Source organism: Loxodonta africana, chromosome 2 (genome assembly GCF_030014295.1).
Source record: "Loxodonta africana isolate mLoxAfr1 chromosome 2, mLoxAfr1.hap2, whole genome shotgun sequence".
Taxonomy (NCBI): Eukaryota; Metazoa; Chordata; class Mammalia; order Proboscidea; family Elephantidae; genus Loxodonta; species Loxodonta africana.
In genome coordinates this window covers 230,979,823-231,003,494 of record NC_087343.1, presented here as the reverse complement: position 1 = coordinate 231,003,494, position 23,672 = coordinate 230,979,823, and the positions used below count along the sequence as shown (strand labels likewise).

The 23,672-nt window shown below is 45.1% G+C and overlaps 1 protein-coding gene across 1 annotated transcript in view; it reads left to right on the top strand.

Moving 5' to 3' along the window:
- The first annotated feature begins 806 nt into the window (after positions 1-806).
- The window catches only part of ZNF496 (zinc finger protein 496), a 49,541-nt gene continuing 26,675 nt past the window's right edge, over positions 807-23,672 (top strand). The window contains exons 1-5 of the mRNA XM_003421187.4: positions 807-1,143; positions 2,657-2,774; positions 3,134-3,560; positions 3,946-4,129; positions 6,891-6,967. Coding sequence (XP_003421235.1) covers positions 3,171-3,560; positions 3,946-4,129; positions 6,891-6,967 — 651 coding nt within the window. The 5' untranslated portion in view covers positions 807-1,143; positions 2,657-2,774; positions 3,134-3,170. The remainder of the gene's footprint in view (positions 1,144-2,656; positions 2,775-3,133; positions 3,561-3,945; positions 4,130-6,890; positions 6,968-23,672) is intronic.

Genomic DNA, 23,672 nt, shown 5'->3' with positions numbered 1-23,672 from the left:
AGGCTTTTAGGAGGTGTTTTAACTGGCAAAGGGGTTAGGCCTGCGGGACTTGGGGTAGAATGGGGTGGCAGAGCGGCGTCCGGGGAGTGCAGAGAGGGATTCAGAAATGCGTCCCCCGAGGGACAGAACAAGCCTTCTTCCTCCGCTCTCCCACCAATTCCGCATCCAGCCGCTGCTCCCAGATCGGCCCTTCCGGACGTCGACACTCCCGCGTTCCTCTGGAGAACCAGAAGGAGGGAAACAAGGGAGAGAGAAGCCGGAGCAGAACCTTCCCGCAGCAAACCGCACCAGCGCGAGCCCTCCTTCTGACCGCGGCCCCCGGCCACCCGAGCTCCGCCACCGGCTCGCATGCGTCGTCCCTGGCAGCGCCTTCAACGCCCCCTGCCTCCCGCCCCCACCGGCGCTCGCACACCCGGGCTCCGGGGAGCGGGTAGGCCCCGAGCCGCCCGCCTGCCCGGCGGACAAAGCCCCCCGCCCGGGCGCGGAGGCCAGAGGCGCGCGCGGGGCGGGGCGGGGCGCGCGGACCGCGGCCCCGGGCCGGGGGTGTCGGATGTCACCCCCGGCGCACACCTCGGCCGGGGGGCGGGGGAGCCAACCACTGAGATGCGAAGACCTCCCCGGTCCTAGAGCGGAGCAGGAAGTGTCCCAGGGGAGGGAGTCGGAGGGCTCTGGCCTTTCCTTTCCTCCGCGTCCTGCGGGCTCCGGCGACGGCCTGGCCTGCGCGGCCCTCGAACGGGGACGCGCCGCAGCGGTGAGTGCGGCCGTGCGGGTCCCAGCCGGCTCCCCCGGTCCCCGCACCCGCGCGCCTCTTTTCCGCGCGCCCAGGCCTGCGCCAGCGCCGCCCCCAGCCCCGAGCGCAGGGTCCGGGGGTCTGCGGGCGGGCGCAGAAAGCGGTAGAATTTTGTTTTTCAGGGGCCTCCATTTCCTCCCACCCCTTTCCTCCCGAACGAAGCCGTGGCTTTCTGGATGAGCAGGAGAGGGCGTTGTGGCTGGCCAGGGAAGGAGTCTGGTCCCTGCAGAGAATCCGCCTGAAGAAGGACACCTGGGAGACCGGGCTGGAAGGATGAGGAGGTGCCGCCGGGGACTTCCGCCGCAGCAGGAGGGATTTGAGTTAGACGCTGGGAAGGAGTTCCAGGCTGTGAGGTGAGGAGCGTGTGGTTAGTGACTGTGTGTGTGTGTAGAAGGGAGCGTGAGGGAGAATGGAATGAAAAGCTCTCTCCTTTCCTTGGCCTAAAATGCCCTCCCCTTTCCTTTCTGCTATTGCCGGTCTGTCCCTCCTCCGAGAGCTGGCTTAAACACGCCCAATCCAGGAGCCCTCCCCCGCTAACCTTAGTTCTTTGCGTCTCCTACACGCCAGGTGCAGGGTGACAAAGAGGAACAAGCTGTCTGGTTAGAGATAAGGTCCACAGAGCACCGAATGGGCAGCCGCACAGCGGGGCCTGGGGTGCTGAGGGTAGGCACTGGGTTCTCCCAGGGTGGGGGCAGACCTGAGGAGCCAAGGGGAGGGTGGGGAAGAGGGGCCACTTTTGGCCAGGAGGGTGGGGAGAACCAGGTGGGGACCAGATTGGACTCTGGACGAGACTCTGGAGGGAATCCAGCGGTGGGCTGAGCTGATAATGTGTTCAGTCAGGGGCCCTCCAAGTCCCCTTCTGCCAATTTGTACTTGTTTTTAGGTTGGAAAGCAAGAGGGTCCAGAGACTTGGTTTTTCTGATTGCATCTCAGTGACTTTGCCATTTTTCTGGTTTCACTTGTCTTCCTGTGAAAGGGTGAGGTCCGTCACACCCCCTACCAGGAGACTGGGAAAGGAAGGCTGTGTGAGAGGCTGGATGTTAAGTTGCTCTGCTCACTGGGGTCCTCTTAGAGGTGAGGGCATGGAGGGTGAGTGACCAAACTGGCAGAGAGGGACTGTGTGTGTCTCCATGTGTCCTTGACTTTTCTTGTGTCTTTCCTTGTGCTGCCACCCTGGGGGATCCCAGTCTTCGGTGCGTGGCTGTCCACAGGGCTCTGTGAACCATCTTTTTAACCCGATAGCTTGTTCCTCTGGCACCCTGCACCTGCAGTCTGGGTCAGTGACTGTATGTCACAGATAACAGCCTCTCTTGTCACCTTGTTTGGGGAGATGTAGGGATCCCATCCCCTGCCATGTGGATGTGGGTACAGTTCATGGAGGGCTGAGAGCTGGGTTATGTGCTGTGCTGCTAAGCACCTTGCTCTCCTAATCGGCCTAAGGAAGGGCTGTGAGGGCAGTGCAGTTGCCTTGAGCAAGGTTTGAAGAGGACAAGGGAGAGAAGGAGGTGGAGGTAAAGTCGAAGGTCAGAGCACCTTTCAGTACATGCTAAAGTTTCCTATCAGACACTCAAATGAGTTGGGTGGCAGGCTGGTCCGAAAGCAATGATGCTTTAAGATATAGTGGCATTTCTCTCTGGTAAGTGCAGTCTGCAGCTCTCCTGTGACTCTTGTGATCTCTTGTCTGGGCATATTCTCGTCTGCCTCTTTTTCCCCTGCAGGCTCTACTGGGGGCGGCCAGTTCTGGCTCTTGTGTGCACTCAGCCCTGAGCACAGGTGCCTGGCCCTCAGCTGTCAGCAGGGTGGATTTCCTGAACCTTGATGTGCTTTAAAGGCTCTTCCCTTGCATGTCTGCCTGTATTTTTCCAGCTCAGTTTGTAAAGGTCTTCAGCCCAAGGACGGTGACTTCTGCCCCAAAGCCTCAAGATAGCAGCCTGCTCAGACGCATCCATCTTGGGTCCTCTCCAAGAGGACCTGGCCACCGAAGGTACCAGAGAGCCTTAATTAACATCTCCCTCTTGCATGCAGCCCCTTTGGTCCTCTGGGATGCTTGGAAGGCCAGGGTCACATGGAAATGCCATCGCTTTTCTCCTGGACTCACTGCCTCGTTACCCCGATCATCTAGCTGGGGAATGCACACACAGTGGTACTGAGATGGGGATGGGGATGGGTTCTTTCTGTCCTTGTGTGTAAGGACCAGTCACAATGACACCCCTCACCTGGGAAATCCCAGGGCTTCTCCAAAGGGCTGATCTCTGTGGGCTTTGTCAGTTTTCCCATCAATACCCCCTAAAACTAACGCAGGAGACCAGAACATTGAAGCCAGCGATTTCTGTTTGGAAATAGGGTCGTCTTCTGCTGCTGACCCCCATCAAATCCCATCATGCCCACAGCCCTGTGCCCCCGAGTCTTGGCTCCGAAGGAAAGTGAGGAGCCCAGGAAAATGAGGAGCCCACCTGGAGAGAAACCTAGCCCCCAAGGAGAGCTCCCCAGTCCAGAGTCCTCCCGCCGCCTGTTCCGTCGCTTCCGCTACCAGGAGGCGGCAGGTCCCCAAGAGGCCCTGCACCGCCTCTGGGACCTTTGCCGGGGCTGGCTGCGGCCTGAGAGGCACACCAAGGAGCAGATCCTGGAGCTGCTGGTGCTGGAGCAGTTCCTGGCCATCCTGCCCCGGGAGATCCAGAGCTGGGTGCGGGCCCAGGAGCCCGAGAATGGCGAGCAGGCTGTGGCCGCAGTAGAGACAATGGAGCAGGAACCGGGCAGACCCTGGCAGTGGGTGAGCAGAGGGAGCTGGCTGGGCTGGGAGATGGGACAGAGAGCGGGGCTGAGAACAGGTGTGCTGATGGGGATAACCGTTCCCCAGCCGAGGTTGTGGAGTCCTGTCTACAACCAGGACATACCTCTGTTAAGTCCAGACTAGACGTCAGTTTCCCGAGAAAGCAAGTTTCTTTCCCCAGAGGCCCTAATGTGGTGCCCAACTTTGTCATCTCCCTTTACATCCCTGTCCACAGTTTGTGCTTAGCCTCTGGCGGTCAGCTATGGGGTCGATGGTCGGCAGGCCCAGGGAAGGGAGGGAGCGTGCCCAGCCGCTTGCAGAGCAGGGCTAGTCCTACCGCTGGCCTGGGACCTCTCCACCTGAAAAGCCCTCTCTGGGATTATAGCTCAAGCACTCTGAAGACCCTGTGGTGATCGATGATGGGGATGGCCATCTGGACCAGGAGCAGGACCGACTGCCCACAGAGCCCCAGGGTGACCTTGCAAAGAACCAGGATGCCCAGCCCATGACCCTGGCAGAAGGCGCTGGGCTCCCAAGCCGTCAGCCAGGGCAGCTCAGCGAGGACCCAGGTACTGAACCCATAGGACTGTGGTGAGGATTGAGCTAGGGGGCACCCTGTGCTCTCTCAGTGGCGTTCTGAATGACCTCATGGAGATGACTGTTTGGATCCCTAGTTCTCTCTAGTTCCTGGGGAACTTGAACTGTTTTTGAGGTCTGGGCTTCACCCTGGAGCAATTGAATCAGAATCAGGGTGTCTTGATTGTGCTAGGTCCCCCAGGAGGGAACTCTTCTGTAAATGGGCATCGCCGAGGGTGCACCAACCATACCTCTGTGTGCATTGTTGGCTTGGGGGCCACCCAAGCGTGGCCACGTGGCCAAGGACATGTCTGCTTCTCTCTGAACCTTGCTTTCCCCAGCTGTACAAGCCCTGCCCTCAGCATTATTTGGGTGATGTAAGGAAGCAAACATAAAAGATAAAATGCTTCAGAGGGCATACAATGTTCTCTCCAGGGTAAGGGGCTTGAGCACCTACCTGGATGTGGTTTGAAGATCTATGGGAACTGCACTGGTGGCTACCAGCAAGCAGGTACTTTCACCACCAAATAGCCTTGGCTTTGCATCCTCTAGGTACATCTCTGGGCTAGTTTCTAACCTCTGTAAGCCTCAGTCCCCTCGTGTGTCAAATGGAGATAATCGTCACCCTTATCAGGTGTTTGAGGATTAAGTGAGATAAAAGAAATGAGTGTTTAGCACAGCACTTGAGCGGTACATACTTTTTTTTTCCGTACTTTTTAGTCAGTGTAATTATCATGGGACATTGGGTTGCCCTCAGGTCAGAGGAAGGGTTTAACATGGGATTAGTTTGGGTGGACTTCCACACTGCACTGTAGATCTAGATCGGGAGGTTACCGGTGCATTCTCATGTCTCACTAAAGTGCTTGTTAAGTTTCTCTCTGTGTGAAACTAGACTAACCGCTGTACAGATCGGATGAGGTCTTCAGCCTCTTGTTCTTTAAAAGTCACAATGGGCATAAGGGAGACAACCCATCGCCCAAGTAGACGAAGCGTCAGCAGGTAGCTGGTGAGCCAGCCTGGGTTACACAGGAAGTACAGGCTGCGAGGGGCCCTGTGGTGGGATCCGGGAAGGCGCTCGGGAGGAAGGTGGTTCTGGGAACCACAGCAGCCTACCTGAGCAGTCTCTTCTCGGTGATACCCTAAAATAAGCCAGACGCCACGAATGGATTTGGGGGCAAAAGCACAGGCTCTTGAATTTCCGGGAGCAGTAATGAACGGACAGAATAGTCATGGCAAGGGTCCGGTGTTAGAACATAAACGTTAGGATGGTTCACTGTTGGAATGAACCACCAGCAAAAGTTGTAGTTTTTGTGATTTCGAAAGTCTCCTCCCAAAAAGCTAGCAAATGGCCAGCATTCTTAAATGGTTTCATTTACAGCCTGAAAGCTTGCCAAAGTGTTCTGCCAAGTGTTCCTTTATTCATGTATCCTGGCAGAAGGTAGGCTGGGACTCTAGTTCACCCCCAGAAGGTGGTGAGGTATCAGGCGACATAATTAAAACCCCCCTCCCCAGCCTGAGCTGCCAGCAGCAGCAGAGTGAAGAGGTTGCCTCCCATGGCCCCCGCAGGCACTTCGCTGCAGCTGTGTCAGCTTCTGGGCCCAGCCCCTGGCTCCAAATAGCTACTCCGGCACCTGTTATTTCCTGAAGACTTTGTGCCTGGGGCAGAAAGGTCAGGGACGGTGGCTTCTCCTCTCCATTTTGACGCTGATTTATCTTGTGACCTTGGAATTTTCTCTAAACTGAGAGGTCGTAGTGCAGCTTTCCAGCTTTTATTTTGTGAAAGGAATACCTTTTGGAATGCGAGGTTCGTTCTTACATGGCTGCAGTGTTGGCCCGGGACTTAGCTTATTACTTACTTACTGTCCAAGCAAGAAGTCGTTGCCATTTGGGGGAGAGAGATCATATTATAGCATGGCAGAGGTCCTGCAAGCCCTTAAGAGTGTATTTGGGAGCTAAAAATAAGGGAAGTTGAGATGATCCCAAAGCCACATTCCATACAGTTCTGTGCGATGGTAGTTAGGGTGCTGGACCAAGTGATCTTCCAGAAGCACTTAATGGTGATAGGAGTCTTTTTTATCAAGCTTTGCCATATACAGACCGCTCTCTCATGTGCCACTGGGGTCTCACAGTAATCCTCACTGAGGACAAGCCTTACTGACACTTTGACACTAGAGTTTGGAACTTTATAACTCTCATATTGCAGATGGTAAAACAGGTCCCCGGACCTGCAGATGTTCACATAGCTAACTGACCTGGGTATTCTATTTTAAAGCAACGCTGCGTGGTACAAATAGTTAAGCACTCGACTGCTAGCTGGAACGTTGGCAGTTGGAACCCACCCAGAGATGGAGATGTTTCGGAAGACAGGCTTGGCAATCTGCCTCTGAGAGTTCGCATCCTTGAAAACCCTGTGGAGTAGCTCTACTCTGCACACATGAGGTCTCCTGGAGTTGGGATCGGTGGCAACTGACAGTAACCACAGTCCCTTTTAAAGCCCATATTCCTGTCTGAAAAACTGAGAAATCTCCTTGGAGTTGTGAAACGCTTTTCATAAGCATTGTCTCGTAATCTCCGTTTTATTGGTGAGAAAAGACCTAGGAGTCTATGAAAAGTTGGTGAAACAGCTGCCTGTTGGCTGTTCTCTTGTGACTTTCCTCACCCAACAAAACTGAAATTCAGAGGACCCTAGGGAGCTAGAGAAGTGCCAGGACCATACTTGGCTCCTTTGGAACACTCTTTTCCTATATCTTTCAGTTTCGCAAGACCCTGCCCTTCTTCAGGAAGAGAGTTTGAGGGACACACAGCAGGTGACCACCTTCCAGCTGCCTCTGGTGAGTGCATTCTGCGAGGGCCCTTGATAACCCCGTGTTCGTCTCCCTCTAAACCCTGCACCTCCCGCCAGAGCAGTTTTCCCAGGAGCCCAGCCTGTCCAACCCCAGCCCAGAAAAATGGAAGGATGTGAGCTGAAGAGATGTCCCTGTCCCTCCTCCTGACTGCCTAATCCCAGCTTCTCACTGCGAGGCCGCTTTTCAGCTTTGTGCAGACAATCACTGCCGAAAACAAATGCCTGCATCCTGGTGTTACAGCCCAGGAGTCACTCTGGATTGGCCTCTTTGCATCCCAGGGATCTCTCTCCTCCTGTGACGAAGGGAGCCCTCTTCACTCTTGTACTCCTCGGGGGCATTTTTCGGTAGTAATCCTAGTTGTGACTGTATTTCAGAAATGTCGGGAAATAGAGGGAAAATGAAACAGACCATTTCACTGTCGTCACACAACCACTGGTGGGGTCTTGAGAATTTCCTTGGCAACTTTCCTGTGTTCTGGTGTCCTGGTGGGGATGATGAGCTCGTACCTGCAGGTGCTCTTACTCACCTGTTTCTAGGTGCTGCCTTAGACCATGGTTTCCTACCATATCCACCTTGATCCTTCTTCCTAACACTTTCCACTGCCTGGCATGATATTTAGTTACTAAAGCATTAGCTCTTGCCATTAGAATGTGGGCTTCATGATGGTTTGGACTCTTGTTAATTGTTGTTGCCCAGCAGAGGGAAAACTGCCTAAAGCGTAGGAGACTCTCCGTAAACGTGGCACAGAGAAATGTAGGAAAAAGAACAGCTTGCTCTCAGCCCAGGGCATTTGACGTGGCTGTAAGTTGGGGGAAGTGGGTAGGAGTAAGCATGGGAAGGAGTCAGCTGTTAGGTGAGGTGGGAGGCATCTTGCTCCCTGCCTTCCATGCCAGAGGAAAGCCGGCACACACCCCTGCACCTTAGCCCACAACACACGTGTTTCAGCACCTAGTGTGCTGAATGGTGTGTACCGTGATGGTTGTTGTTGAACCCAAACGTCCAAAGTGAAGAAATGCTCCTTTTTCTCATTAAAAATTAAGACCTTTGACCAGTACAATGTGCAAGGGGATACTGTAACACTAGCATCTACGAGGTTTGGTCTTCGTCTGTGGATTCTTGCAGCTTCCTAGGAAATGCCGTGCACAGAGTGAGATTGCATACATAAATCAATGCTACTTTGTCACGCTACTGAAGACATAGTTTCTTCCCGATGCAGCAGAAGTCACCCTCACAAGTTTTTTTCTTAGTTTTTTAATTAAACTTTTTATTTTTAGATAATTGTAGATTCACAAGCAGTTGTAAGAAATAATCCAGAGGGATCCCTTATACTCTTTACCTCTTTCCTCTGGTGGTAGCGTCTTGTAAAATAGTGTCACAACCAGGATTTTGACATTGATACGGTCAGGATGCAGAATACCTTTGACTTACCAGCGGATTCCATCGTGGCCGTTTTATGCCTACACCCGCTTCTCTCCTGCCCCCACTCCCTCCCTTGCAACCAGTAATCTTTTTTCCTTCTCATGTTATCATTTCAAGAATGTTATATAAATGGATTCATACAGTATATACTTTTGGGGGTTGGCTTTTTTCACTCAGCATAGTCATATGGAGATTTATCCAGGTTGCAACATGTATCGATAGTTTGTTCCTTTTTATTGTTTAGTAGTATTCCATGATACGGATGTACTAGTTTGTTTAACCATTTGCCCGTTGAAGGGCATCTGGGTTGTTTCCAGTTTGGGGGCATTTATGAATAAAGCTGCTATAAACATTTCTGTAAAGGTTTTTGTGTGAACACAAGTCTTCATTTCCCTGGGATAAATGCCCAGGAGGGCAATTGTTGGATTGTGTGGTAAGCACAAGGCTTTGTAGGAAACTGCCTTACCCTTTTCCAGAGTGGCTGTTCCAGTGTACGTTCCCACCGGCAGTGTGTGCATGGTCCACAATCTCTGCATCCTCCCAAGCGTTTGGTAGTGTCTCTGTTTTTTATGTTAGCCATTTTGATGGGCAAGCAGTGATATCTTATTCTGGTTTAAATTAGCATTTACGTGATAGCTAATGATGTCGAACATCCTTGTGTGGGCTCATTTGCCACCTGTGTGTCCTGTTTGGTGAAATGTCTCTTCATGTTTTTTTCTCATGTTCTAACTGGACTATATGCCTTTTTACTGTTGAGCTTTAAGAACTCTATATATTCCAGGTACTTGTCCTTTGTTCGGCATATGGTTTCCAGATATTTTCTCCCAGTCCGTAGCTTGTCCTTTCATCCTCTTAACAGGGTCTCCAAAAGAGCAAAAGTTTTTAATTTAGATTAAGTCTAGTTTATAGATTTTTTCCTTATAAGGGTCATGCTTTTGATATCAAGTCCAAGAACTCATTGCCTAGTCCTAGATACTGAAGATACTGTACTATGGTTTTTCCTAAAAGTTTTATATTTTATATGTAAGTCTGTGACCCATGTTAATTTTTGTATAAGGTCTGTATTGCTTTTTTTTTTTTTTTTCTGCCTGTGCACGTCCAGTTGCTCTAGCACCATTTGTTGAAAAGGCTATCATTCTTCCATTAAATCGTTTTTGCACCTTTGTCAAAAAATCAATTGGGCATATTTATGTGGGGTCTGTATTCTGTTACATTGATCTATCTGTCTGTCCCTCTGCTAAGACCGTGCAGTCTTGATTACTGTAGCTATATATGTCTTCAAATTGGGTAGACTACTTCCTCCTACTTTATTCTCTTTCAAAATTATTTTAGCTGTTTTAGTCCCTTTGCCTTTCTGTATGAATTTTACAGTAACCTTGTCTAAGCCTGCAAAAAGCCTCACTGGGATTTTCATGGGAATTTTATTAAACCTGAATGTCAATTTGGAGAAAATTGGAATTTTTGCTATCTGACTCTTTCAATTTGTGAATACAATATGTCTCTCTGTTTATTTAATTCTTCTTTGATTTTGTAAATCAGCTTCCAGATGATTTTCAGCTTACAAATCTTGTGCATATTTTGTAAAATGTATTCCTAAGTTTTTTATTTCTTTGGGCAGTTGTAAATGGTTTTGTATTTTTTAATTTTGACGTCAATGTGTTCATTTCTAGTACATGGAAATACAATTGTATTTCTATTTCTATTTTGTATTTTTTTAAATAATTCTTATTGAGCTTTAAGTAAACGTTTACAAATCAAGCCAGTCTGTCACATAAAAGCTTATACACACCTTACTCCTTACTCCCACTTACTCTCCCCCTAATGAGTCAGCCCTTCCAGTCTCTCCTTTTGTGACAGTTTTGCCAGTTTCTAACCCTCTCTACCCTCCCATCCCCCCTCCAGACAGGAGATGCCAACACAGTCTCAAGTGTCCACCTGATACAGGTAGCTCACTCTTCATCAGCATCTCTCTCCTACCCACTGTCCAGTCCCTTCCATGGCTGATGAGTTGTCTTCGGGAATGGTTCCTGTCCTGGGCCAACAGAAGGTTTGGGGACCATGCCCGCCGGGATTCCTCTAGTCTCAGTCAGACCATTAAGTATGGTCTTTTTATGAGAATTTGGGGTCTGCATCCCACTGATCTCCTGCTCCCTCAGGGGTTCTCTGTTGTGCTCCCTGTCAGGGCAGTCATCGGTTGTGGCCAGGCACCATCCAGTTCTTCTGGTCTCAGGATGATGTAGGTCTCTGGTTCATGTGGCCCTTTCTGTCTCTTGGGCTCTTAGTTGCCGTGTGGGCTTGGTGTTCTTCATTCTCCTTTGCTCCAGGTGGGTTGAGACCAATTGATGCATCTTAGATGGCCACTTGTTAGCATTTAAGACTCCAGACGCAACACTTCAAAGTGGGATGCAGAATGTTTTCATAATAGAATTATTTTGCCAATTGACGTAGAAGTCCACTTAAGCCATAGTCCCCAAACCCCCGCCCTTGCTCCGCTGACCTTCGAAGCTTTCAGTTTATCCCGGAAACTTCTTTGCTTTTGGTCCTACAATTGATTTTGAGTGCTTATTTTGTATTACGCAACTTCGCTGACCTCACAGGTTAGTACAAGTCTCTTTTAATAGATTTCTTGGGATTTTCTACGTAGAGATCTGCAGATAAACGGTTGCTGTCAGGTTGGTTCTGACTCCTGGTGACCTCGTGTGTGTCAGAACAGAGCTGTGTGCCACAGAGTTCTCAGACTCCTGGTGATATCGTGTGTGTCAGAACAGAGCTGTGCGCCACAGAGTTCTCAGACTCCTGGTGACCTCGTGTGTGTCAGAACAGAGCCGTGCGCCGCAGAGTTCTCAGACTCCTGGTGATCTCGTGTGTGTCAGAACAGAGCCGTGTGCCGCAGAGTTCTCAGACTCCTGGTGACCTCGTGTGTGTCAGAACAGAGCTGTGTGCCGCAGAGCTCTCAGACTCCTGGTGATCTCGTGTGTGTCAGAACAGAGCTGTGCGCCACAGAGTTCTCAGACTCCTGGTGACTTCGTGTGTGTCAGAACAGAGCTGTGCGTCACAGAGTTCTCAGACTCCTGGTGACCTCGTGTGTGTCAGAACAGAGCCGTGCGCCACAGAGTTCTCAGACTCCTGGTGACCTCGTGTGTGTCAGAACAGAGCCGTGTGCCGCAGAGTTCTCAGACTCCTGGTGACCTCGTGTGTGTCAGAACAGAGCTGTGTGCCGCAGAGTTCTCAGACTCCTGGTGATCTCGTGTGTGTCAGAACAGAGCTGTGTGCCGCAGAGTTCTCAGACTCCTGGTGACTTCGTGTGTGTCAGAACAGAGCTGTGCGCCACAGAGTTCTCAGACTCCTGGTGACCTCGTGTGTGTCAGAACAGAGCCGTGCGCCACAGAGTTCTCAGACTCCTGGTGACCTCGTGTGTGTCAGAACAGAGCCGTGCGCCACAGAGTTCTCAGACTCCTGGTGATCCCCTGTGTGTCAGAACAGAGCCGTGCGCCACAGAGTTCTCAGACTCCTGGTGACCTCGTGTGTGTCAGAACAGAGCCGTGTGCCACAGAGTTCTCAGACTCCTGGTGACCTCGTGTGTGTCAGAACAGAGCCGTGCGCCACAGAGTTCTCAGACTCCTGGTGACCTCGTGTGTGTCAGAACAGAGCCGTGTGCCACAGAGTTCTAAGAGTCCTGGTGACCTCGTGTGTGTCAGAACAGAGCCGTGTGCCGCAGAGTTCTCAGCAGCATGTTTTCTGGAAGTAGGTCCTCAAGCCTTTCTTCTGAGGAGCCACTGGGTAGGCTCAGAACTCTAACCTGTCAGTTAGCAGTCGTGTATATATGGAGTCACCATAGGTCCAAATCAACTAGATGACAAAAAGTTCGCCTGCAAAAAGTTTTATTTCTTCCTTTTCTATCTGTAGGTTTTTATTTCATTTTCTGGTCTCATTTTACGGACTGAAACATCCAATACTGTGTTTAGTTATAGAGGAGACAACAGACATCCTTGTCTTGTACCCAGTCATAAGGGGAAAGCATTCAGCCTTTCACTATTAAGTAAATGTTAGCTGTAGGGTTTTTGTTTTAATAATAGATGTTCTTTATCTAAATGAGGGAGTTCCCCTGTATTCCTATTTTTCGAAGAGTTTTTATCATGAACGGTTTTTAAATTTTGTCAGATGCTTTGTCTGTATCAGCTGATATGATCATGTGATTTTTCTGGTCTAGCTAGGTAATATGATGCATTATGTCACTTGATTTTTTGCATATTGAATCAGCCTTGCATCCCTGGAATAAGCCCCACTCTGTCAGAGTGTAAGATGCTATGTATATATTGCTAAATCCTTTTTATTAATATTTTGGAAGGATTTTTGCATATATATTAATGAGGGATATTGGTCTGTGTTTTTCTTTCTCTATACCGTCTTTGTTAGTTTTGGTATCAAGGTAGTACTAGCTTTGTAAAATGCATTGGGAAGTGCCCTCTCCTCATTTGTTTTCTCAAAGAGATTATATAGAATTGTTGTTAATTCTTTTTTAAATATTTTGTAGAATTCTCTAGTGAAACCGTATGAACCTAGAGATTTGGAAGGGGGGTGATATTTTAATTATGAATTCAGTTTCCTTAATGGCTCTACACCAAACCAAACCCGTTCCCATCGAGTAGATTCTGACTCATAGTGACCCTACAGGACAGAGTAGAACTGCCCCGTAGGGTTTCCAAGGAACTGGTGGTGGATTCAAACTGCGGACCTTCTGGTCAGCAGCCAAGCTCTGTAACCATTGTGCCACCAGGGCTCCTTAATGCCTATAGGGCTATTCAAATTGTTTCATAGTGGTTGAGTTGTGGTAGTGTGTGTTTTTCAAATAATGCGTTCTTTTCACCAAAGTTATCAAATTCATGTGTGTGCAGTTACCTGTGGTAATCCTCTACCATCCTTTGACGTCTGTAAGGTCTGTATTGATATTAAGCAAAAAGAAAACTCTGGTTCCCTAGCTCGGCTGCTTTCTTGACTGTCCTTTTCAGTGTTCTTGTGTTTGTTTTATCTATAATGTCCAGGGTTTTTAGTTGTACTTCACAGGAGAAATAGGGAAAAGTGTGTCTTCCCCATCTTCCTGGTAGCCAATGTCTCCGCTGAAGATCTGATTTTTTTTTTACAATAATTTTTATTGAGCTTTAAGTGAACGTTTACAAATCAAGTCAGTCTGTCACATATAAGCTTATATACAGCTTACTCCTTACTCCCACTTACTCTTCCCCTAATGAGTCAGCCCTTCCAGTCTCTCCTTTCATGACAATTTTGCCAGTTTCTAACCCTCTCTACCCTCCCATCCCCCCTCCAGACAGGAGATGCCAACACAGTCTCAAGTGTCCGCCTGATACAAGTAGCTCACTCTTCATCAGCATCTCTCACCTATCCACTGTCCAGTCTATTCCATGTCTGATGAGTTGTCTTCGGGTATGGTTCCTGTCCTGGGCCAACAGAAGGTTTGGGGACTGTGACCGCCAGGAGTCCTCTAGTCTCAGTCAGACCATTAAGTCTGGTCTTTTTACGAGAATTTGGGGTCTGCATCCCATTGATCTCCTGCTCCCTCAGGGGTTCTCTGTTGTGCTTCCTGTCAGGGCAGTCACCGGTTGTGGCCGGGTACCATCTAGTTCTTCTGGTCTCAGGATGATGTAAGTCTCTGGTTCATGTGGCCCTTTCTGTCTCTTGGGCTCATAGTTATCGTGTGACCTTGGTGTTCTTCATTCTCCTTTGCTCCAGGTGGGTTGAGACCAATTGATGCATCTTAGATGGCCGATTGTTAGCATTTAGGACCCCAGACACCACATTTCAAAGTGGGATGCAGAATGTTTTCATAATAGAATTATTTTGCCAATTGACTTAGAAGTCCCCTTAAGCCAAGTCCCCAAACCCCCACCCTTGCTCCGCTGACCTTTGAAGCATTCAGTTTATCCCGGAAACTTCTTTGCTTTTGGTCCAGTCGAGTTGAGCTGACCTTCCGTGTATTAAGTATTGTCCTTCCCTTCACCTAAAGTAGTTCTTATCTACTAACTAATCAGTAAATAACCCTCTCCCACTCTCCCTCCCCGCCTCGTAACCACAAAAGTATGTGTTCTCAGTTTATACTGTTTTTCAAGATCTTATAATAGTAGTCTTATACAATATTTGTCCTTTTGCCTCTGACTAATTTCGCTCAGCATAATGCCTTCCAGGTTCCTCCATGTCATGAAATGTTTCACAGATTCGTCACTGTTCTTTATCGATGCGTAGTATTCCATTGTGTGACTATACCACAATTTATTTAACCATTCATCTGTTGATGGACACCTTGGTTGCTTCCAGCTTTTTGCTATTGTAAACAGAGCTGCAATAAACATGGGTGTGCATATATCTGTTCGTGTGAAGGCTCTTATTTCTCTAAGGTATATTCCGAGGAGTGGGATTTCTGGGTTGTATGGTAGTTCTATTTCTAACTGTTTAAGAAAACGCCAGATAGATTTCCAAAGTGGTTGTACCATTTGACATTCCCACCAGCAGTGTATAAGAGTTCCAATCTCTCCGCAGCCTCTCCAACATTTATTATTTTATGTTTTTTGGATTAATGCCAGCCTTGTTGGAGTGAGATGGAATCTCATCATAGTTTTAATTTGCGTTTCTCTAATGGCTAATGATCGAGAGCATTTTCTCATGTATCTGTTAGCTGCCTGAATATCTTCTTTAGTGAAGTGCATGTTCGTATTCTTTGCCCACTTCTTGATTGGGTTGTTTGTCTTTTTGTGGTTGAGTTTTAACAAACTCCTATAGATTTTAGAGATCAGGCGCTGGTCGGAGATGTCATAGCCGAAAATTCTTTCCCAATCTGTAGGTGGTCTTTTTACTCTTTTGGTGAAGTCTTTAGATGAGCATAGGTGTTTGATTTTTAGGAGCTCCCAGTTATCTGGTTTCTCTTCATCATTTTTGGTAACGTTTTGTATTCTGTTTATGCCTTGTATTAGGGCTCCTAACATTGTCCCTATTTTTTCTTCCATGATCTTTATCGTTTTAATCTTTAGGTCTTTGATCCACTTGGATTAGTTTTTTGTGCATGGTGTGAGGTATGGGTCCTGTTTCATTCTTTTGCAAATGGATATCCAGTTATGCCAGCACCATTTGTTAAAAAGACTATCTTTTCCCCATTTAACTGACACTGGGCCTTTGTCAAATATCAGCTGCTAATGTATGGATGAATTTATATCTGGGTTCTCAATTCTGTTCCATTGGTCTATGTGCCTGTTAATTGTACCAGTACCAGGCTGTTTTTACTACTGTGGCTGTATAATATGTTCTAAAATCAGGTAGAGTGAGGCCTCCCACTTTCTTCTTCTTTTTCAGTAATGCTTTACTTTTTTTTTTTTACTTATCCAAGGCTTCTTTCCCTTCCATATGAAGTTGGTGATTTGTTTCTCCATCACATTTAAAAATGTCATTGGAATTTGGATCAGAAGTGCATTGTAAATATAGATCGCTTTTGGTAGAATAGACATTTTTAATATGTTAAGTCTTCCTATCCATGAGCAAGGTATGTTTTTCCACTTAAGTAGGTCCTTTTTAGTTTCTTGTAGTAGTACTTTGTAGTTTTCTTTATATAGGCCTTTTACAACTTTGGTAAGATTTATTCCTAAATATTTTATCTTCTTGGGGGCTACTGTGAATGTTATTGATTTGGTTATTTCCTCTTCGATGTTTTTTTTGTTGATGTAGAGGAATCCAAGTGATTTTTGTATGTTTATCTTATAACCTGAGACTCTGCCAAACTCTTCTATTAGTTTCAGTAGTTTTCTGGAGGATTCCTTAGGGTTTTCTGTGTATAAGATCATGTTATCTGCAAATAGAGATAATTTTACTTCCTCTTTGCCAATCCGGATGCCCTTTATTTCTTTGTCTAGCCTAATTGCTGTGGCTAGGACTGAAGATCTAATTTTAAACGTACTTGTTTATCTCCTTCCCCGTCCCTTCTTAACTCTAAAACATTGGCAAAGCTTGGAAAGGAAAAGGGTGTCCTTTGTTCCCAGCCACCTGAGAAGACCTCTGAATGTTTCAACAAACTTCCTTCCCGACTTTTTTCCTCTGCCACCTTGTTTGTGTGCATCACTAGGATCGTGCTGTGTATCATTGTATCCTGTTATCTTACTTCCCCCCAACATGGAAGCATTTTCCCATGTAATTATAAAAGTTCCCTGGATATCCTGCTAAGTGGCTGTGTCAGATTTGGTCATCGGAGACTGGGACTGGGACTTACCCGACTGTTGGACGTTTGGTTTGCTTCCACCCGTGTGATGACTGTCTTTGTGCCCTAAGCTTTCTTCCTATTTCCAGTTTTGAATGGATTCTCAGAAGGAAGGTTACTGGGTCAAAGGGAACAAATATCCAAATCTCTTGATACGTATCCTATTTTTTTCTTCAAAAGCCTACTACACCACCCACAGCACTGTCTGAAAACACTGGCCTCTTTCACACTTTATCAACAGTAGTAATTACGATTTTTCCGCGTTAAAAGACTGGTCTTCAGCAAAATCAGTTTCTCTCCTGCAAGGCCTTGTAAGGAGATCCAGTGGCTACATGAGGCCCTTGTGTTCCCTCTGTGGAGCTTGGCTTGAGAGGACAGGGTTCCCTCTCACAACCATCTCTTCATAGGAGCACAGAGCCGTTTTTGGGCTTGTGCAAATGCAGACTCTCAGGCCCCGCCTCAGACCTACTAGATCAGAATTTTCTTAACAAGATGCCTAGGTGAGTCATATGTGCGTGCAAGTTTGAGAAGCCCTGTTCTAAACCCCAAATTAACTTTTGGAAATTTGAAGAATTTTGTCTGTTCATTTATTTTTATTTCTAACTTTTTATTGGGAATTAATTTCAAGCTTGGAGAAGATTGCAAGAATAGTACAAAAGACCTCCAAATCCCCTACTCTTCAATGCTCCAGTGTTGGTCACGTTAGCTTTGATGAATTGGATAAGGTTTTAAAATGATTTTTAACAGGACGGTTTTATGTGTAATCATTCAGTAGCTCTTCATTTTTTAAATTAACATTCTTTTTAATCTTTTTCAAAATGAAATTCTCTACATTTTTTATTTATTAAAATCTACTTTTGAGCTTTAGTTTGCACATAATACTATATACCTATTTTAAGTGCAGGAACGTCTAGGTGGTGCAAATGGTACTCAGCTACTAGCCAGAAGGTTGGGGGTTTGAACCCCCGCAGAGGCACTTCAGAAGACAGCCCTAGCGATCTGCCTCCAAAGGGTCGCAGCCTTGAAAACTCTGTGGTGCACAGTTCTATTTTACACACATGGGGTCACCATGAGTTAGAATTGGCATGATGACAACGAACAACAGCAGTTTTAAGTGCAAACTTTAGGGAGTTTTTGGCACATGTATGCACTCATGCAACCACCACCTCAATCACGATAAAGAACATTTCTGTCACCCCAAAAGTTCTCTTATGTCCCTTTGCAGGGAAGACATGCCCCCAGCTCCAGGCAATGACTGGTCTCCTTTTTTGTCAGAATACATTAGTTTTTCTTGTTCTAGAATTTCATATGCGTGGAATCAGTCATACAGTATGTGGTCTTTTGTGCCTGGCTGGCTTTTCTTAGTTAGCACAGTGACTTGAGCTTCATTCAAGTTGTGTATATCAGTAGTTCCTTCCATTTTAATGCTGAGTAGTATTCCATTGTCCAGATATATCACAATTCGTTTATCCATTTATCTGTCGATGAGCCTTTGAGTTACCTCCATTTTTGGCCGTTATGAATGAAGTTTCTATGAACAAGTCTTGTGGACACATGTTTCCACATCTCTGGGATAGTTACCTAGGAGTGGAATTACTGGGTCATATGATTAATTATATGAGAAGCTGCTGGTTTCTGTAATGGTTATATCACTTTACACGTCTGCCAGCAGTGAGTGAGTGTTCCACTTGTCCCACATCTTCACTAACTCTTGGTATTGCCTTTTTTGTTGTTTTTTCCATTAAAGTGGATATTGTGGTTTTAATTTTCATTTCACTGTTGACTAATGAAATTTTTCATTGTTTCATGTGCATGTGGGCCATTTATACATCTTCTTTTGTGAAGTGTTCAAATAGTTTCTTTTCTGTATTTCTTTATTGGGTTGCTTGTATTCTTATTATTGTGTTCTAAGAAGATACATAGAAGTACAGTGCCGTCAGTGGTAGAATAATATCCATACGCCTACAAGGAAGACCAGTTAGTATGACTTTTATTCAAATTTACACACCAAAGACTAAGGCCAAAGATGAAGAAATTGAAGATTTTACCAGCTTCTGTCGTCTGAAATTGATCAACTGTGCAATCAGGATGCACTGATAATTATTGGTGATTGGAATATGAAAGTTGGAAACAAAGAAGAAGGATTGGTAGTTGGAAAATATGGGCTTGGTGATGGAAACAATGCCAGAAATATCATGATTGAATTTTGCAAGACCAACAACTTCTTCATTGCAAATGCCTTTTTTCACCAGCATAAATGGTGACTATGCACATGGACCTCACCAGATGGAATACACAGGAATCAAATCAACTACATGTGTGGAAAGAGATGATGGAAAATCTCAATATCATCAGTCAGAATAAGGCCAGGGGTGGACTGCAGATCAGACCATCAGTTATTCATATGCAAGTTCAAGTTGATACTGAGAAGATTAGAACAAGTCCATGAGAGCCAAAGAATGACCTTGAGTATATCCCACCTGAATTTAGAGACCATCTCAATAATAGATTTGATGCATTGAACACCAGTGACCAAAGACCAGGCGAGTTGTGCAAGGACATCATACATGAAGAAAGCAAGAGGTCATTAAAAACACAGGAGAGAAAGGAAAGACTGAAATGGATGTCAGAAGAGACTCTGAAACTTGCTTTTTGAATGTCGAGTAGCTAAAGCAAAAGAAAAAAATGAAATAAAAGAGCTGAACAGAAGATTTCAAAAAGTGGCTCAAGAAGATGAAGTATCATGATGATGTGTGCAAAGAGCTGGAGATAGAAAACGAAAAGGGAAGAATGTGTTCAGCATTTCTCAAGCTGAAAGAATGGAAGAAAAAATTCAAGCCTCGAGTTATGATACTGAAGGATTCTACGGGGAAAATATTAAATGATTCAGAAAGCATCAAAAGAAGATGAAAGGAATACACAGAGTCACCATACCAAAAACAGTTGGTTGACATTCAGCCATTTCAGGAGGTAACATATGATCAGGAACCAATGGTACTGAAGGAAGAAGTCCAAGATGCTCTGAAGGCATTGGTGAAGAACAAATCTCTGGGAATTGATGGAACACCAGTTGAGATGTTTCAACAAACAGATGCAGCACTGAAAGTGCTCACTCGTCTGTGCCAAGAAATTTGGAAGACAGCTACCTGGCCAGCCGACTAGAGGAGATCCGTATTTATGCCTATTCTCAAGAAAGGTGATCCAACCGAATGTGGAAATTATCAAACAATATCGTTAATATCACACGCAAGCAAAATTTTGCTGAAGATCATTCAAAAGCAACTGCAGCAGTGTGTCAACAGGGAACTGCCTGAAATTCAAGCCGGATTTAGAAGAGGACGTGGAACTAGGGATATCACTGCTGATGTCAGATGGATCCTGGCTGAAAGAGAATACCAGAAGGATGTTTGCCTGTGTTTTATTGACTATGCAAAGGCATTCAACTGTGTGGATCATAACAAATTATGGATAATATTGCGGAGAATGGGCACTCTGGAACACTTAAATGTGCTCATGAGGAATCTATACGTGGATCAAGATGCAGTCATTCAAACAGAACAAGGGGATACTGCATAGTTTAAAGTCAGGAAAGGTGTGCATCAGGGTTGTAACCTTTAACCATACCTATTCCATCTATAAAAAAAAAAAAACCATACTGAGCAATTAATCTGAGAAGTTAGACTATATGAAGAACGGGGCATCAGGATCAGAGGAAGACTCGTTAACAACCTGCGTCATATAGATGACATAACCTCGCTTGCTCAAAGTGAAGATGACTTGGAGCACTTACTGTTGAAGGTCAAAGACCACAGCCTTCAGTATGGATTGCACCTCAACATAAAGAAAACAAAAATCCTCACAGAGGGACCAATGAGCAACATCATGATAACCGGAGAAAAGATTGGGGTTGTCAAGGAATTCGTTTTACTTGGATGCACCATCAACACCCGTGGAAGCAGCAGTCAAGAAATCAAAAGATGCATTGCATTGGGCAAATTAGCTGCAAGAGATCTCTTGAAAATGTTAAAAAGCCGAGCTGTCACCTTGAAGACTAAGGTGCACCTGACCCAAGCCATGGTGTTTTCAGTTGCCTCATACGCGAGTGAAAGCTGGATGATGAATAAGGAAGACCAAAGAAGAACTGACACCTTTAAATTGTGGTGTTGGTGAAGAATATTGAATATACCGTGGACTGCCAAAAGAACAAACAGATCTGTCTTGGAAGAAGGGCAACCAGAATGCTCTTTGGAAGCAAGGATGGTGAGACTACGTCTCACATTGGACCTGTTGTCTGGAGGGATCAGTCCCTGAAGGAGGACATCATGCTTGGTAAAGCAGAGGGTCAGCGAAAAAGAGGAAGACCCTCAATGAGATGGACTGACAGTGGCTGCAACAATGGGCTCAAGCATAGCAACAATTGTGAGAACAGCCCAGAACTGGGCAGTGTTTACTTCTGTTGTACATAGGGTCACTATGAGTTGGAACAGCAGCAACAACAAGATACATACGTGTGTCCATAAACATACATTTATTTTCTGGGTAAAATTTCTTCGTCAGATGTGTATTAGAAGTATTTTCTGCATGTCCATGACTTGCCTTTTCATTGTTTGTGTCTTTTGAAGATTTGCTGTTGTTGTGTGCCCTTGAGTCAATTCCAATTCATAGTGACCCTATCAGACAAAGTAGAACTTTCTAAGGGGGGGCTGATGGATTCCATGGATTCAAACTGCCGACCAGCTTTTTGGTTAGCAGCCTGAGTGAGCTCTTAACCATTTCACCACCAGAGCTCCTTTTGAAAGTTAGACGTCTTTAATTTTGATGAAGTCCAATTTATCAAGTTTTCTTTTATGGTTTATGCTTCCCGTCCTATCTAACAGATCTTTGTCTACCCCAGTGTCACAAAGATTTTCTCCGGTGTTTATGTCTTTCTAGAAGCTTTATAGTTGGTCTGTGATTCATTTCAGATTTTTTTTTTGCATATGGTATGAGGTATCAGCCACTGCTGTCAAGTCAATTTTGTCTCATAGTGACCCTATAGGATAGAGCAGTACTGCCACATAGGGTTTCCGTGGCTGTAAATCTTTATGTAAACAGACTGCCACATCTTTCTCCCATGGAGCGGCGAGTGGGTTCAAACAGCTGACCTGTGGGTTAGCAGCCAAGTGCTTAACCACCGCACCAGCAGGGTTCATTGGTAAGAGGAATAAATAAAAAGATTTCCTTTCCCCATTGAGTTGCTTTGGCACCCTTGCTAAAAATCCATTGTCCATATATGTCTGGACCTCTGTGCTCCATCTGTTATACTGATCTATATTTTGATCCGTTATGCCAATACCACTGCAACTTTTTAGTAAATTTTGCAACTTGACTCTTGTTTTTAAAGTTCTTTTGGCTACTCCAGGTGTTTTGCATGCCCATTTAAATTTTGCAATGAGTTTATCAATTACCACAAAAAAGCCTTCTGGAATTTTTGTTTGGGATTGCACTGAATCTGTAGATCATTTCAGGAAGAAATGACATCTTAACAGTATGGAGTCCTCCATCCCATAAACATGTGAAAACTTTCCATTTATTTAGTTCTTAAGTGTACAGGTCTTGCACATGTTTTGTAAAACTTTTCCGTAAGAATTTCATGTTTTTTGATGTTATTGTAAATGGCATGTTTATATATATATGTGTGTGTGTGTGTATATACTTCATTTTCCATTGTCACTAATATATAAAAATACAATTGATTTTTGTTTATTGACCTTGTATTCTGGACCTTGTTAACTTTACTTAGTTATGGTAGCTTTTTTAAAGATTCTGGAGAGTTTTCTAGGACTGGCTCGTGGAAATTTTGGCCTCTAGGCTAAAGTTGTTTAAAGTGTTTCTAAAGCTGCATTTTTATGTATAATGATAATTGATGAAATTCTATCACTTTTCTTTTTGAATATTCATCAAAATGATGCTTGAAAATGGTATTTTATGTACATTTTTTTCTTGTACTAGTGAGGGTGAACTTTTTTTTCTCATATATTTATTAAATATTTACTTTCTTGTCCTATTTTTTTTTTTTTTTTTTTAATTTGGATGGAGGCTTTTCCAATTGTAAGGGCTCTTTTTGTTTTAAATACCCTTTGTCTTTCATAAATGGTGTGCATTTTTTCCCAGTTTGTTATTTTTCTTTTAATTTCATGCATGCTGCTTTCTTATTGTAGATATTTGCTATGTTATTATGGAGAATCTGCCAATCATTTTTTCATACAGTTTCTAATTTTTATTCTGCAAGACTTTTTTTCTTTTGGTACTTTAAGTTTTTTTGTTTTTGTATTAGTTATAATTAAGCTTAAAAATTTAGGTTTGTGTTTCTGAGTAGTCAACCAAGTATATCAGGCACACTGAATAGAAATCATCTTTCTCTTCCCCATTGATTAGTGTTCTGCTCTTCTTGTACATTAAATTTTTATGTATGTGTACCAAGTTTTGTTTCTGGACTTTATTCTGTATTGGTCTCTTTGTTCCAAAACCACATGGCTGATTTTGAAGCCTCTTTATCAAAATTATTACCGTATTAATTTGTTAAACTCCTTCTTGCATTTCATCCTGTACCCCTAATATTACTGATTATTTTTACCACCATGAAGTGATTTAAATGCATTTAAAAATATTTTAACATTGAAATAATGTTATCCTTGATATATATATAAAACTATAAGCTGATTTTAAAAATATAGGAAAAGCTGCTCTGTGGAAAACAGAAAAATAAAGAAAATAAACAATCATCTCAAAGAAAATGAAACCTGATTGGGCAATAAACCACCGAAGAGGTGTTCATCAAAGAAAGGGGAGTTACAACACATGGAATAGCTGCCACCTGGGGCATCACAGGAACATGAAACATTGGATAATACCCATTGTCGGCAAAGGTGTTGGGAAACAGGAGTGCTGATGAGTTGTCAGTGGGAATGTGCTTTTGGTACTGCACTTTGAAAAACAAAGTGGAAGTATTTCATATCAGTAAGGATGTGAGTTCCT